Source organism: Lethenteron reissneri, chromosome 44, assembly GCF_015708825.2.
Source record: "Lethenteron reissneri isolate LAM-NWPU_2019-01 chromosome 44, ASM1570882v1, whole genome shotgun sequence".
Lineage (NCBI taxonomy): Eukaryota > Metazoa > Chordata > Hyperoartia > Petromyzontiformes > Petromyzontidae > Lethenteron > Lethenteron reissneri.
The window spans coordinates 3,101,044-3,113,653 of NC_083822.1; the positions used below are offsets into that span (position 1 = coordinate 3,101,044).

At 44.9% G+C, this 12,610-nt stretch overlaps 1 protein-coding gene across 7 annotated transcripts in view; it reads right to left on the bottom strand.

Annotated features, from left to right (window-relative positions):
- Positions 1 to 12,610, bottom strand: part of LOC133353469 (ankyrin repeat and fibronectin type-III domain-containing protein 1-like) — a 289,388-nt gene that overhangs the window by 47,121 nt on the left and 229,657 nt on the right. For all 7 annotated transcript variants that reach the window (XM_061569738.1, XM_061569737.1, XM_061569736.1 and 4 more), the window contains 5 exons: positions 10,906 to 11,100; positions 7,520 to 7,633; positions 6,064 to 6,161; positions 3,894 to 3,984; positions 2,152 to 2,262 (listed from right to left, as the gene is read on the bottom strand). In XM_061569738.1, coding sequence (XP_061425722.1) covers positions 2,152 to 2,262; positions 3,894 to 3,984; positions 6,064 to 6,161; positions 7,520 to 7,633; positions 10,906 to 11,100 — 609 coding nt within the window. The remainder of the gene's footprint in view (positions 1 to 2,151; positions 2,263 to 3,893; positions 3,985 to 6,063; positions 6,162 to 7,519; positions 7,634 to 10,905; positions 11,101 to 12,610) is intronic.

Sequence of the window (12,610 nt, forward strand, 5' to 3'; positions counted from 1 at the left end):
TGTACGTGCAAGGGGCAGTCTAACTGTTATGAGCGAAGGATATTAAAAGTTTGCACAAAAATACACATTTACCGATTTCTTTTTCGATAAAATGGGGGAATTACAAATGATCACTGTTTGATTCATAGTTGACATGAAATACCCTGGGACATCTTGATTCACAAGGGTAGACTTAAAAACTAACCTGACTAAAATGGTATTAAGGAATGCATTCATAAATGCGCAACTCGAATTGCGCAGGCTTACATTCACAAACAGATAATGCATCTAAACGGATTATCTCACCTGCATCGATAAAGGATTATCAACATAATACAGCAGTCACCTTTTATAGAAAGAAATTAGTGCACGGCAATCATATTTTTATCTTCAATGTGCAGAAAATGTTCATGTAAATTAGAACTTTGGTTGTAATTTAACTTCCCGTGGAATGACAATTGAATGGAGGAAACAGCCAACGGTGTCCAACCATGGTGGCGAAATGTTAACTACCTCGCCTGATATGCAGGAGGGCGCTAGTTTGATCCCGACCCTGACACCTGTATATTTGGAGTTTGCATGTTTTCCCCGTGGTCGTATGGATTTTCATCCGGGTCCTCCGGTTTTTCCCTCCACATTTAGAATCAACGTGCGTTTAAGAGTATGTGGCTGATATAAATGTCCACAGGATAAGCCACTTTGTTCAGCTATCATTTGTGGCCAGGTCGTTTCTGAAAAAGAGCTACATAGCCTTGCCCTTGATTTTTGCATAAGCGTTAAAATCCAAGTTAAAGTAAGGAAGACCAAATAATAAACAGAATAAAAATGAGACCAGTGGCTGCCAACCTGTTGCTCATTGTGTAGCCACTACAAGACTCCTATCAACTGTGTAGGTTTAACATTAAATTATTTGAATAACCTCTACATTTTACTCACATTTAAGTGCAATTACCATCCAAGGCGTTTAGGGAACATGTAATAAGTTAATAACTATACATCTTCAATTTAAGAATTACATTTTAACAACACTTAGAAGAACAAAGCTACTGGTACAGTTTTATTTTTATTTATATCAGTCACTTATCATGAATATTCACCAGAAGTGATCGCCGAGTGTGGAAGGGTGAAGATATTTTCTCATGGGAATTAAGAATTCCTTCTGTTTCTTTGTAAACTGAGATTTCAAAAGAATTCGAGAGAGAACGCTCACGCAACATGTGGATGGGTTGAGGCGGGCAAGTGCACGCGTTCATTGAATTCTATAAAACGGATAAGTATAATGATTTTGAATTGTTACTGTACACACAATGCAGCAACTCTTCGTATTCCTCTGTGATCATACCTCAGAATTGCCAAGGTTTCAACAATAAAAACACCACCACCGTCACCACAAGGCAACAAACCATTTCTAGATGGAGATAAAGCATCTCTATGTCAAGGGAGAATCCCTGTTGGTGGTCCTGAGTCAGTGGTAAGAAATTAGACATTCCCATGGCAGGGGAAAGGATCGCCAGATAATGACAAATGTTGCATTTCTAGAAAGTGGTCCTCAATTCATCCATTCCAGAAGTATGATGGCTGAATTAAACTTACAACCCTTTGCTTTTGAATTGAGCACGCTGTCATATCTCCACCAAGCTGGATTACAATATTCATGAATGGAAGTATATTAGTTTTTGACAAGGGAAAGCAACCACGGTGCAATGGCTACCACACTGGACTTGCAATCCAGTGGTTGCCGATGCGAGCTCTCCCCGAGTGGCAGCTGAGACAACGGTGCAGGTTCCATAAATCCCACCGCCTCCGTCCACCCAGAGCGATGTGTATGAGCACGGCACTGTTTGTCGCTCGGCAGGTTGCGCGTGGTGGGGTGGAGTGTGGGTACACTCATCTCTTCCAAGACGTCTAGCCACCATGGAGGAATACATCCACACCACCCTCTAAAAAGGCTCGATCGTGCCCCCTCTAGCCAAGACTTTTTCGCAAGCAGTGGAGTGAACAAGAAATTGCAGGGATGTACCTTGAGCTGTATCTATAAGATACACAGACGGTTGATCACAGTGGAAGGTGGGAGAGCTATATACTTTCCCCTGATTGAAACTGATTTGCTTGTTTATGTATGGAGGCCCCTCAGGAGGTGAAACGTGTGTGACCTCCGCAAGGCCTGCTCACCTCGAAAGTCCCACTGCTGCCGGGCATTCTTGACCTGCTTCAAGAGGTGTTCCAGAGCCTCCGTCTGATGTCTGGTGTCCCGGACCTCCCGCCCATCGCACTGCCGCCAGTCTGTGTGTATGTGTGTGCGCACGTGTGTGTGGGGTGGGCCCAGCGTACCGGAGTTAAAATGCAGCCTTCAGTAAAAAACTAGAAAGCATGTAATGATCTGTTGATTCGTCAATTGATATCGATTATTTTGCTCATATGTATGTATGTTGAACTTCTTTTGCACCGTACGTAGTCAACCGTGCTAAACAGAGGTGAGGGGGAAGGACAACAAACTAAATACCAACAGCAGTTCGAAAGAAATAAGTTTTCAATCTAGATTTAAAAGTGCATAGCTCCAGTGGCTTTCTAACATCGGAAGGAAGAGCGTTCCAGACGGCCGCAGAAGTGAATCTGAAAGCGCACGATGCAGTGCCCGTCTTTGTGTGATACTTACACATTATATACAAGTGTTACATTTACACCGATTGAGCGAACAAAACTGTAAGTTTAAATTAGATGGTAAAATTAGGCAATCCAATTAAGTGAGTCTTTCATTGAATCGGAATATATGAAATCGCTGGAGAGATTAATTGTTTCATGCCTTCAGACTCGTAAGAACAATTTTCTATGGTGATACCCAAGCAAAAAAGTGGATTAACTCAAATGTCAAATATCAGAACAATACGGAAAAAAACCCGACATAATACGCCAGCGTGTAACAGATAACATTTCAAATTTACACGTGGTTTTCCTGTGAACACCGAAAACCCCCCAACAGATTATGGCAGAAACACTATATAGTTACAGAACACATTCGTAATTTTAGACTTACAATTCCATTCAAGTTCTGAGCTCTAACAGTTTATTTTTTAATAAGGGGTAATGTATATTTCTAGGCGTTTTGGGTTGTAAAAATATGATAAAGGTGCAGCCCTGCAAATACTTGCTCATGTTAATGCTGTTAAAAGGGCACTCCACGAGAGGTAGCTCCAAAATATCTCCTCCTCTTAAGAGTATATTTTGACCTACTCTTCTACGCTGGTCAGACGTTATGGAAGAGGTGGTAATACCCACACATTGCCCCACCACACGTGGCCTGCTAATCCACTGACTGGTGAACCCATTTATGCTGCTGGGTGGATAGAGGCAATGAGGCGATTGGGCAATGGGGAAGGATTTAAGAAACGTGTCCACCGTTTCAACTGCCGCGCCTGGAGGCTTCTGGTTTGCGAGTCCAGCTTGCTCAAATTTACAGCTCGGCGAACATCCCTTGGGTAGCGAGAGTAGCGTGAATATGATGCCATGAATGTTATTAAATGCCTTCACTGTGGCTAGTGCACAGCAAATGAAGTGTGGTCATGAGCAATGCTGCAGGGAATTGTTGCATCACAGGGGTTCCCACTAATGTGTGCCTGTTTAATATAGCTGTGGAACTCATCAGAAAAGTTGCGCATACTAGATGTGGCCTAAAGGAATTCGAAATAGGATACTAAAAGTGCACACAGAAGAGTGATTCTTCCTTCATATGGCAACCGTAAACAACAAAGCAATTAATGTATTATGTTGCATGATTAATGCATAACAGGGGGCTTCTAAATAAACCTAACATTAGGTTGGTGTGGAGTTACTGAAAGTGTTACTGTCCCCTGGCTGTACGCTGCAAAAAGAGAATGCCACAACATTGATGATGTTGCTGGTTGTTACCATCTTACCCGATGGGATCGCAAAGACAGGAAGTGAAGTCTGTGTGGGACCCCATCCTTTCATGTTGTAAGCCATCACGCGCACGTAATATTCACAGCCCTGAACAGGAGAAAACGTGAAAATTTTATATTTTGATTCAATTATATCTATGTGTGTATATATATAGTGTGTGTCGTACAAGCGATGTGTATTTAGTATATATTAAAAACAAATTTCAACTTAATATTAAACTATGGCTCTTATCCAAATAAATAATATCTACTTGTGTAGTTATTGACGAACATAAATCGTCACGTGATATTCGCCCGAGAAAATTACAACCAATTAAATGTCCCTCATTAAATGGCGTGAATCGCATGCTTCGAGCGCTCACAGTGAAACACACTGCACCGCCTTAACGTATAGGAGCATAAACACATCGAGCCTGGAGGAGGACCAAGTTAACATTTCCAAAAGTGTTGGCGTGGCGGCCTTTAGCCTCTGAGAAAACGTGGGCGGCTGCGGGACACTACGAGGCTGTGTACAGCGCCCAGTGGCCACACCGTTAGCGTGTGACAAGCAAATCATTTTCTTTGAGCGAGGAACGCTCCCCAACAAAAGAGGCTTTCAGGGGCGCTTTCCATTCCGTTTGTCGGGTGTCTCGCCTGCCCGACGCTGCCGCCGCAGGGCTTAGTATACCTGCGTCGGCCAAGGGAAAACAACGAGTGCGCTGGGGCCATTTGCGTAACGAGAGGTGACAAACAGGCACATTCGGCCTGTTTGTCGGGATTTAGAACATACTTGGAATTACATGACGGGACTGATTAAAGGAATGCGTGGATGAGAAAACGTGCTCGGGTTAAATACAGAGTTCGTAACCGTAGGCATGGGCAGGGAGTATCGCTCGAGGGAACGATGGTCAAGAACAACGATGAAGCGGCAGCCAAAGGATGGAACACATTCAACAGGATGCCCAGTTTGCAATGTAATGGGCTCACGTGTGGGCACGAGGTGGATCACTACACTGCAGCATCCCGAGCAACTGGTGCAGCTTGGAGGGGCACCTATGTCCACCAGTTCAATGATTGTGGCTGAAAATGGCGAAAATGCTGGCCCATGGAATAAATGCTGGGATTAGTAACCAATGATGATTGTTGTGTTCATCGTGAAAGAGCTGGTACTGCTGATTACTATGTCCTGAAAACAAAGAAAAATTCACCGACGTGTCACTGAAGGGTGAAAGTGTGATGCAAGAGATAGCAGCGCAGCTAGAACCAGAGGTTATAGATCACTGCAGAATGTGCACACTGGAACGATGGATCTGGGGTAGAGATTGTCTCAAGACACATCGCCATCATGAATTATTGTTTTGTTGGCCGTTTCATTGAGCATGGAGACTACCTGATGGATGAATGCCAATAGGCATGAAACCATTCTAGAATGCAGCTACATAAAGTCGAATTAGGAAATAATTGTTTAAATTCTCGCGTGTGCATTGGTAATGTGTTTACCAAAAAAAAAATGGTTATCAGTAGTGTATTATGCTCCACCTGTAAGCAATCTGGTCTGGTGGTTAGAGAGCTCAACGCCACTGGAAGGGTTGCAGATCAAATCCAGGCCAGGTGTTGACTTAGCCCATCGTCCCTCCGAAGTAGACTGAACACGGCCAGGGAAACGAGTGCCTCCCATTGCTGGTTTTAGCAGAGCCACTTTATCGTTTTATACAAGACAAAGCACAGGTATCGTTCAGCAAATTAAAGTATGGAGTGGGTGTGCAGTGGTTAACTTACTGCACAGTGAGCCTGCCCACTACTATATCATCAGTGGCCAAGATCAGTAAAATCTCATCCAGTCATTGTCCCAGGGACAGCATCAGGGGTGGGAGCACTGGGCTGAGCCCTGCACCATCAAATGCCCCCTGGTTCCCCACCCAAGTTCACTCCCCGTAGCAGTGAATCGCTATCATAGTGCCCCGCACACAGCAGCTCGACAGGGCCACGCATCCGAGAGAAAGTTGAAGCCAAGGCCCTGCCAGGACCTCCCGTTTGACCACGCCACACTCACCAGCGTGGTGCAGTACGGTCAAACAACCATCATGACCAAAATGCCATGGGGCTGCCTTCATCCCGCAGCATATTACTAGTTATTTTAGTAAACGTAAAACATTTTACGAAGCCCATGTTCCTGCCCTGGTCTTACCGAGGTCAGCCCTCTGATTTGGTAGCATAAAGAGTGGCAATCTTCCAGCACAGCTTCTCCTGCAAGCTGTTCAAATTCCTCCATGAGACTCCATTCCACTGCAAGAGAGACGATCAGAGAGAACAAATCAATACATACGATATTTTCTACAAATTACAACGATGATGACGATGACGATGAAACAATTTACAAGCACACAGTTCAGTTGCTAGAAAATAAAATTGACGAAGTACTGCACAAGCAATGTTTGCAGGGATTTACAAGACTTTAGGAATGTCTGCATTTGGCATAGAGAGCATGCTGCATTATCTGTAAACCATCTATGATTCTTAGCTCTGTGGGCTGTTAAGCTATGTCAGAAATAACAAAGCACCGTGTAAACAGTCATGAATGAAGGGTTGTAAAGAGCAAATTATTGTTAACTGTTTGCCATGTCATAGGTCAATTCTGGCCTATAATACCTGTTGCGTAACACAGCCCTTGACTTGAAACATCGATTTCTTTCAAGCAGATTACCGAAAATGGGTTTCATTCATTTTTAAAACGACTTTTTTTTTAAGCAAGTGTACTTGTTTAAAATCTGCATTAAATTAATTGCGAAATTACACAGATCATTTCACTGTAAGAACGGGCATAACGATGGAAATTTCCCCACTCACAATTCGTATTTTCTTCATTTCTGAAAATCCGAATTTTGGTTATCATTATTGGGGGAGCAGTCAGAAACAACGAAAATAATGCGAGAGTGACGATGCAACAGCATTAAACCTCAGAGGCTGCCCTTCCGCATTGACATCATCAGGTTGGCGAGACATGTGTGGGTAGCACTGGGCTGAATGTGGAATTCATTGAAGTGGCGTTCGCAGTTATCGCCTTTGACAAAAAAAACCTTAACATAAACAGAGCAAATGCAAAGCAACTTGCGTGAGGCAGATCAAACGCAGCGGTTCGTGCCATGGGCTAACATCGGCGGCAAGTGATGTCTGAACTTGTCCTGGGCCCGCCCAGCTTACACCAAACCTTCACTGACCAGCATGGGGAAGTATGGTCAAGCGATCCAACATGACCCCTGCGGTGTGGGAGAGACATTCAAGCAGCAGTGGAATGATATTATATACATCCTCATGCTGTGCTCATTGGATGGGATGCTATCATAATGCAATGGTTAGCACGCTGGCCTTATAATCCCGAGGTCGTTGAAACAATGGGTCAGTTTATTAATTAGAGAGGTCGCACGCGGTGGAAGTGAACTGCGGTTAATCCCATTTCTTCCAAGACGTCTGGCTGGCATGGCAGAGTAGTCCAACGCACCCTTCTCCCGAGGGGCCTTTTCTCGAGGGGCCCCTCTAGCGGAGGCCCATGCGCCGATCGCAAGGGCTGCCCCATTTTACCGTTCGCTGATTTGTCGGGGGGAGGGGTGCGGACGGACGTTGTGCACCGGGAGCGAGCGCGTTACCGCGGTATCGCGTGACGACCGCCGAGTTGACGCTGTGCGGCTCCTGGAAAGTGACGGCGAGGCTGTCGGCCCCCGTGACTGACAGACACACCTGGGCTGGCGCCTCGGGGACTGCTGCTCCGCACACAAAGACAAAGATCCCACCAACCCCCCCCCCCCCCAAAATCATGTAGTCTTCAACACACTGTTGGGGGCGGGTGCTGTCAGCGAGTGAGCGTCCGTGAAGGCCGGCGCGACGCACGGCAGGGTGGGTGGCCAGCACCGACGCCCGACCGCATTTTTCTCCCCAATACTGACGGTTATTGCGCACCGCACACGGATGACTCATTTAAGGCCGAGTTGACCTAGGGGAGGCCCAGAACCGGTTCAGGCATTCGTCACCGATGTTGGCCCGTTAGCGGGAATCGAAGTCGGGATTTCAGGTTCGCAGGGCAGCGCGCTAACCTCTACACTACCGCTCCCATGGGCATGGACTTAAAAAGACACGCAGACATATGCACACCGTACATACACAGACAAAGATCCCCGGTATAGCCACAACACACTATCGGGGCAAGTGTTGTAAATGAGTGTCTAATAAGGTTGGCATGATTCATTGGCTTTAGTGAGACCAGCTTGGTCTCGCTAAAGCCAATGTTATCCACACTGTAACAAAGCTTGAGCCAACAACATGCATGGTTTGTAGGCATAGAACAATGTGCCCTCATCTTTGACCCCCAACACCTTACCGAATTGTCACGATTTGGGGTTGCGATTTAACCCAAGAATCATGTTCATTTGTCGATTTCTCTCCGACTCCTTTGTTTCATTTTTTTCCCTTTCATCCATCCACTCCACGAGGCAAAATTTGCATACGCTTTGAATAATTGATTCTCAAAGCATAATTCAATGCGGGTATCACGAGTGTATGATTAAACGTTAATCAATTAAACTGCACAAACGCCACGGTCCTACCCATTGCCGTAGCTAGTGGTTGAGCCTGGGTAGCTGCAATCATAGCACAATACACTGGCAGCCAATGGCTCACTCTGCTGTGCCTGCCATTTCAATGCCTTCTTTATTCCAAAATTGAAAACACAACTGCAGGTAATGCTATAGCTTTGTCCTGTACAGAAACTAGCTGTTTCATCTGAACGGATTTTTTTTCCAGTACAGCTCTCCGATGTGTTTGCGGGTCGTACCACGTGTTGTTCAGCACGATGTCCGGGCATTTCGCTCCCATATGTGCCGGGGGAGCTTGTGATTCATTTCCTGAAGAAGCTGTCAGCACGTTGAGCAAAACGTCGGACATCATGTCGAACAACCCGGAAACACATCGGAGAGGTACAATGTGGCACACACAAACAAAGGTGCCCCCTATAGCCCGAACAAACTCTTGGGGCAAGTGCTGTTAGCGAGCACCTATGAAGGCTGGCACGAAGGGGTGGGTGGCCAGCACCAAGCCCGGCCGCCTTTGTCTCCATATTGGCGATGTTTACGCATCAGGTACTCATTTGAGGCTAAGTTGACCTAGGGCAGGCCCAGGACCGGTTCAGATAATTGTCACTGGTGCTGGTGGCCGTGAGCAGGAATCGAACTTGGGTCGCCGGGTTCGTAGTCCAGTGCGCTAACCGCTTCACTACCACTCCCCAAAATGTGACACACACACACGCTCACACGCACACACTCAGAGGCGAGAGGGTTAAGGCTTGCTGTGCACTATAGTTGGAGTGTTGCATGCATCAGTCACCACCTGCCGAGCCAGGGCACAGCAGGGCCTTGCACGCAAGGCAATCAGGCGGCGTTGGAAACCACATGTGAAAACGTTGTCTCCACTGCTGCGACCTTGCCAAGGAGAGAGAGTTGGGAAGCTACGTGCCTATTCCGCATGGGTACAAGCGCCGCGCCGCGAGGGCTGGACTCACGGAGGTGAACCATGGATCTACATAACGGAAACGACCCTCTGCCGCTCAGTGAATTCTGATCAAGGTCCTGGGAAATGTGACAAAGCCGTTTACTTTTTTGCATTAAATCTTCTTTCAGCTTTCAATTTTAGATGACAGTCACTGAGTGCTCAAAAACTTTTGCTGCTCTAAGACTAACAAAACATAAAAAAATATATAATGGACATTTGTTTAAGAACATTGTTTGTTTGTGAAAAGCCAGGGGGTGTGATGCTGAATGTGAATGAATGCAGACAGCCCTGTGTCCTGTAGAATGCGTAGACATTGCTGTGAAGCTGACGTAATTTTCATTGACGTAACACACAACTTGATATGGCAATTTTCATAATTGATGCTGAGAGCAATATCACCTCCATAGCAATGCACAATGACATTGCAAGATAAGCAATCACTGAGGAATATGTCCGTGAACGCGTGTTACATTAGAAAGTGTCAAATGCAATGTTTGGGCCAATGTATGAGAACAAAAGTGAGTGTATGGGAATAAGGGGATACCATTTTAACACAGAGGCTTTCATGAGCAATCGTGTCATTGTGTAAATTCTTAATTATGAAGGAAATAAAACGTTTATAATACTCATGGATGAGCCATTATTCACATAGTTACTGCATTTAAAACGTTGTATTTGTGTGTGCTGTTAGAGTATTTAAGTAAATTGTCGTGATAGCTTAACACGTAGGCTGTCGCTTCCAATATTATCCATAATAGAGGTTTTGAGGTTAAATCGCGTAAATGGAAATGTTTCATTAAACCTACAGAAACAGGAGGATTTCTCCACAACTCTGGCTGTCGCCTGATGATGCTTGTTCTAACTACTGTCGAAACGTTACGGTACTCGAATTGTAAATGTTGTGGGTTCATACTCTCCAACACACCGATGTGCTGTACTAGTAGTGAATTGGCATGTTCTGTTTATGTGACAAACCTCAATATTTGGCTGTGACAGATGGTGGCGGGTTTAATGACACATTATATTCATGCGATCTAACCCAAAAACCTATATTATAGATTTTTGTGACAGTTTTGATTTGATATGTAAAAGCGGTTTGTTTATTCAGGGATTAAAATGGTTCAACAGGATATGTTGAGACAAAGATTATCAGCAAATATTCATGTAGTGAAGAGCACGTAAAAATAAATTCATCGTCAGTGGCCAAGTAGGGCCAGGTAGTTAACCTAAATCACCACAATTGTATTTCAGTGTCTTAATCACATCAAACTCCCTACAGTATGCTGGCGAGATGTTATCTCCCCCGCCTGGTACGCAGGAGGTCGTGGGTTCGAACACAACTCTGATTCCTGGGTCTGTTCCGTGACCTCCTGCCTTCGACACTTCGCGTGGCCTCAAAAGTGCACCTAGTCTGGCACAAGCACCATGATGAGGTCACTGCCACTTAGTAGCGAACGGCCGCTGTTGTCATTGTTGTTGTGTGTGAGCATACATGCATGTTGAATGCCGGACACCATTCGCCGGAAAAGCCGCTGCCTCCACTCCCAGGCTCGGAGCTGCTTCTGCCACTCGGTGGCCTCGGCCGAGGCCGGCTCGCTGGCCAGCGCGGCCATCAGCTCGTCCGCTCGCCGCTCCGCGTCCTCCACCAGCCCTGCCAAGAGCGCCAGCCGCTTGCCGGTGCTCACAACTGTGCAGCAAATGGGGGACGGGGGAGGGGGCAGGCAAATTTAGTCAGACAGAGGGCCAGTTAGCCAATCACAGGTCACAAAACAATGCTCACCGCTGCGCCGTTATAGAGGAGAGTTTGAAGGTGGGGAAATGAAACGGGGTTAAGAAAAGAGTCGATGTGAAGATGGGATAATTAAGAGGCAATTTAAGAAGACTCCATTTGAACAGGGCATCCTTCTGAAAAATAGTCTGGAGACTCAATGAGACTTTATTGGATAAATGAAGGATTATTTATTTTGAGTGATTGCAGATGTACTGGCTATTGTTACTCTTGGCTGAATATGTTAGGCCTTCATCCAGAAGGGCAATAGATTGAATGATAATAATAATATTAATATAAAATTTATTTAAGATCATTGTTACATATTGTAAAAAGTTAGTTTTGGCACAATTCTATCTTTTTTTATTTGTTTGCACATGTCTTGTAGAGCATTTTCATTTTGTTTGTCTTCTATCCACAGTTATTCCAACTGTGAAATTTGTGTAATAACATGGCATGAAGAATTCATTCAGAAATCCCACAGTGCAGTATGCCCCTCATGTCAGAGAACTGCTGCTGAAGAGATTGTTCGCAGGACTTCTGAAAAATCTTCCAGGTGACCTTTTTATCTTGAAAACAGAAGGGGTCTATATATTTCCTGTATTCTTCACCATGATATTGTCTTATGCATGACAGTAACACTGATATTTTTTTATTTTAAGAGCTGAAATTTAGCAATTTGTGCAAACCCGATATTTATTTAGTTTTTCGAAACCATGAACTTGCTACACTTAATAATCTAATTTAATTGCGAGTGGCTGCCCAGATTCGAACCCAAGAATTAAGCAGTGGTATCTAGGGAATCTGATCAACAAATCACCCAGCCCATCGCCTTAGCATTCTAACCCTTGTTTGTATCCCGTAATACATCAAATTCAACGTTTTTCTACTCCAGACTTCCATTGCTTAATAGACTTACCGTCTAAGTGGGCTCTCACCTGGCCAAAAACCAGATGATGGGCTCCTGGCTGCGTTGACGTCAGTGTATATTTATTAAATGTATTACATTCACAGTTTGGGTGAGATCTGCTACACGGCCACCAGCTGCGAAGGGAAACTCATTGGAAATAGTTGTTAATATCTACTTGGGTCCTTGCCCAAGATCCACCATTTAGCATTTGAGGCTTGGGAATACGGAAGATAGTATGCGTGCCACTGCGCTTCCATTAGCAGACGTTTCAGCAGTTGCCGATGATAATTGTAAATTCATATACCTAAGCAGAAAATGCCTGTGCAATAGTAAAGCATTAAAGTTTTTATATCACAGCAACATAAGTCAAAAATAATTCCACGTGTATAAAAGAGGCTTTGGCGCAATTGTGTTTTGGCTATACAAGGTGGGGTTGAGCAGTGACCCTGATGGTTAGTACACTACACTTTGAACTGAGCATCTTAAGTATTTGACTGCTACTATACATTTCCACGTGGT